This window comes from Hibiscus syriacus, unplaced genomic scaffold (genome assembly GCF_006381635.1).
Source record: "Hibiscus syriacus cultivar Baekdansim isolate YM2019G1 unplaced genomic scaffold, ASM638163v2 tig00110890_pilon, whole genome shotgun sequence".
In the NCBI taxonomy this organism is placed as follows: domain Eukaryota; kingdom Viridiplantae; phylum Streptophyta; class Magnoliopsida; order Malvales; family Malvaceae; genus Hibiscus; species Hibiscus syriacus.
In genome coordinates, this window is record NW_024062900.1 from 8,071,697 (window position 1) to 8,074,249 (window position 2,553).

At 40.7% G+C, this 2,553-nt stretch overlaps 1 protein-coding gene across 1 annotated transcript; it reads left to right on the top strand.

Annotated features, from left to right (window-relative positions):
• Nucleotides 1–499: 499 nt before the first annotated feature.
• LOC120144686 lies at nt 500–2,217 on the top strand. The gene is made up of 4 exons (XM_039158700.1): nt 500–707; nt 830–1,186; nt 1,293–1,400; nt 1,865–2,217. The coding sequence occupies exons 1-4, from the start codon at nt 500–502 to the stop codon at nt 2,215–2,217; spliced, it is 1,026 nt and encodes a 341-aa protein (XP_039014631.1).
• The last annotated feature ends 336 nt before the right edge of the window (nt 2,218–2,553 follow it).

The following is a 2,553-nucleotide window of genomic DNA, read 5'->3' on the forward strand; positions in this document are numbered from 1 at the left end:
ACTCTTTCCAAGTCGTTACATTGGGGAGAGATATTTATAGGAGCAATGTTAAAAGTTTCAGGGTTTAGAGTAGGGTGACATGTCTATTATGGATTATGAGATTGAGTTCATTAGGTTGAGTCGTTATACTCTGGGGTTGGTGGACGATGAGGTGGATCGGTGCTTGAGGTTTGAAAATAGACTGAGGTATGAGATCAGAGATCGGGTTGCTAGTAAGCGAGAGAGAAAATTTGATACCTTGGTTGAGATAGCCAAGTTTGCTGAGGATATAGAGCGAGTGGGTTTAGAGTGTATGAGGGACCGAGATAGAGGCATTAACCGAGACAGAGTCGGAGATTGATTCAGGAGACCTTTTAGTTCTAGTGATGTTACTACGCGTCCCAGTAAGAGAGGTAGGGACGAGTCTTCTCAAAGAGGTGGTTTGAGTTCGAGGCCTACGACGTCAGCCACTCTGATATTTTTAGCTTCTAGTCAAGGTGGTTATTCAAGAGTACCGCAGATGCCCACTTACGAGTATTGTGGGAGACGTCATTTTGGAGAGTGCATGAAGAGGATGGGGACTTGTATTAGGTGTGGGTCTGATGATCATTTCTTGAGGGATTGTCCAGAGCCAGCTCCCACCGTCCATACATTAGTCCAGACTCCTACTTGTACTCAAAGTATAGTTCAGACTTCAGCTGGGGTCGTAGTCAGTCGAGAGGATCTGGGTCTTCTAGTAGAGGTTGACTTTGTTAGAGCAGGGGTACAACTTTAACTGAGGCCAGACAGTTGGTTTATACTATTAGGCGTCAATAAGATCGTGATGAGTCTGATGTGATTTCAAGTACAGTTACTACTCATTCAATTCCATACTTTGCTTTATTTGACCCTGGATCTACTCGTTCCTATGTATCATGTTCTGTATCTGGGGGTCTTGAAGTCCCAGTTGGGAATACCGGGAGTCATGTGATAGTTTTAAGCCCCATAGGCCAGTCTATTGACGTAGACCAAATTTTTAGAGGGTTCCCTATAGAGATCCATCGGGAGGTCTTTTTGACGGATCTAATGGAGTTGCTATTAGAAGAGTTTGAATTGATTCTCGGTATGGATTGGCTCGACGAGCATCAAGTTAATCTCAACTATGAGATAAAGAGAGTTGTCCTGAAGACTATTGATAACAAAAGGATAGTGATGATTGGGAAATATCGTGTGTTCCTAAAAAATGTCGTATCATACTTATAGCTAAAAGGATGATCATGAAGGATCTTGAGGAGTTCCTTACTTATTTTTGGATACCATGGGTTCTTGATCAGACTTAGAAATAATTCAAATCGTTAAAGAATTTCCTAATGTCTTTCTTGAGGAGTTGACAGGTTTGCAACCAGATAGAGAAGTTGACTTTGAGATTGAAGTCTATTCCGGTTTGACTCCAGTTTCGATGGCTCCTTAGCATATGACCCCTAAGGAGCTTAAGGAATTGAAGATCCAACTCTAGAATTTGTTGGATAAGGGATTTATTCTTCCTAACGTTTCACCGTGGGGTGCTCTGGTTCTCTTTGTCAAGGAGAAAGATGGGACATTGGGACTCTATATTGATTATAGGGAGCTGAACAAGCTCACAGTTATAAATAAATATCCTATGCCCAAGATCAATGATTTTTTTTACTAGTTCTAATGAGCTACTATCTTTTCAAAGATTGACTTGAGATATAGTTATTACCAACTCAAGGTGAAAGATTTTGACGTCCCCAAGACGCTTTCCGTACTCGAGATGGGCATTATGAGTTCTTGGTGATGGCTTTCGGGTTAACCAAACCCCCTTCTATTTTTATGAACCTGATGAATATTTCAACCTTATCTGGACCATTTTTTGTTGTGTTTATAGACGACATATTGGTGTATTCCCAGACAGAAGTAGAGCATGGTGAAAATTTGAGGATTGTTCTGCAGACCATGAGGGAGCATAAATTGTTTGTCAATTTGAGAAAATGTGAGTTCCGGCTCAGCGAGGTGATATTTCTAGGACATATCGTATCTGTTAAGGGTATTCTTATGGATCTAAGTAAAGTAGAGGCTATTCTGAGTTGGAAGCAACCCAAGAATGTCTTAGATATTTGTAGCTTCTTGGTTTTAACTGGTTATTACCATTGTTTTGTTGAGGGTTTCTCCATCATACCAGTTCCTTTGACGAAGTTATTGAGGAAGGATATCCCACTTGTCTGGTCTGAAGCTCAATAGTCTAGCTTTAAGAAACTGAAGATGGTTTTGACTGAAGCCCCAGTGTTAATTCAACCTGAGTCGAGAAAGGATTTTTCAGTTTAAAGTGACATTTCTCACTCTGGACTGGGATGTGTTCTGATGTAGGATAGGAAGGTTGCAACTTATACGTCTCATCAGTTAAAGTCGCACGAGCGTAACTACCCCACCCACTATCTAGACTTAGTTATAATAGTTTTTGCTTTAAAGATCTAGAGACACTATCTCTATGGAGAGAAGTGTTATATCTATACTGACCACAAGAGTCTGAAGTATCTTCTTACTCAAAAGGAGTTGAATCTGAAGTAGCATCGCTGG

Bases quoted from the DNA above. Each gene is read 5' to 3' on its own strand.
- LOC120144686 (XM_039158700.1), top strand. From the start codon at position 500: ATGCCCACTTACGAGTATTGTGGGAGACGTCATTTTGGAGAGTGCATG. The intron at 1,187-1,292 runs GTGTGTTCCTAA...GTTCTTGATCAG, and splicing joins AGTGATGATTGGGAAATATC to ACTTAGAAATAATTCAAATC. The intron at 1,401-1,864 runs GTTTGACTCCAG...TTGTGTTTATAG, and splicing joins TGAGATTGAAGTCTATTCCG to ACGACATATTGGTGTATTCC.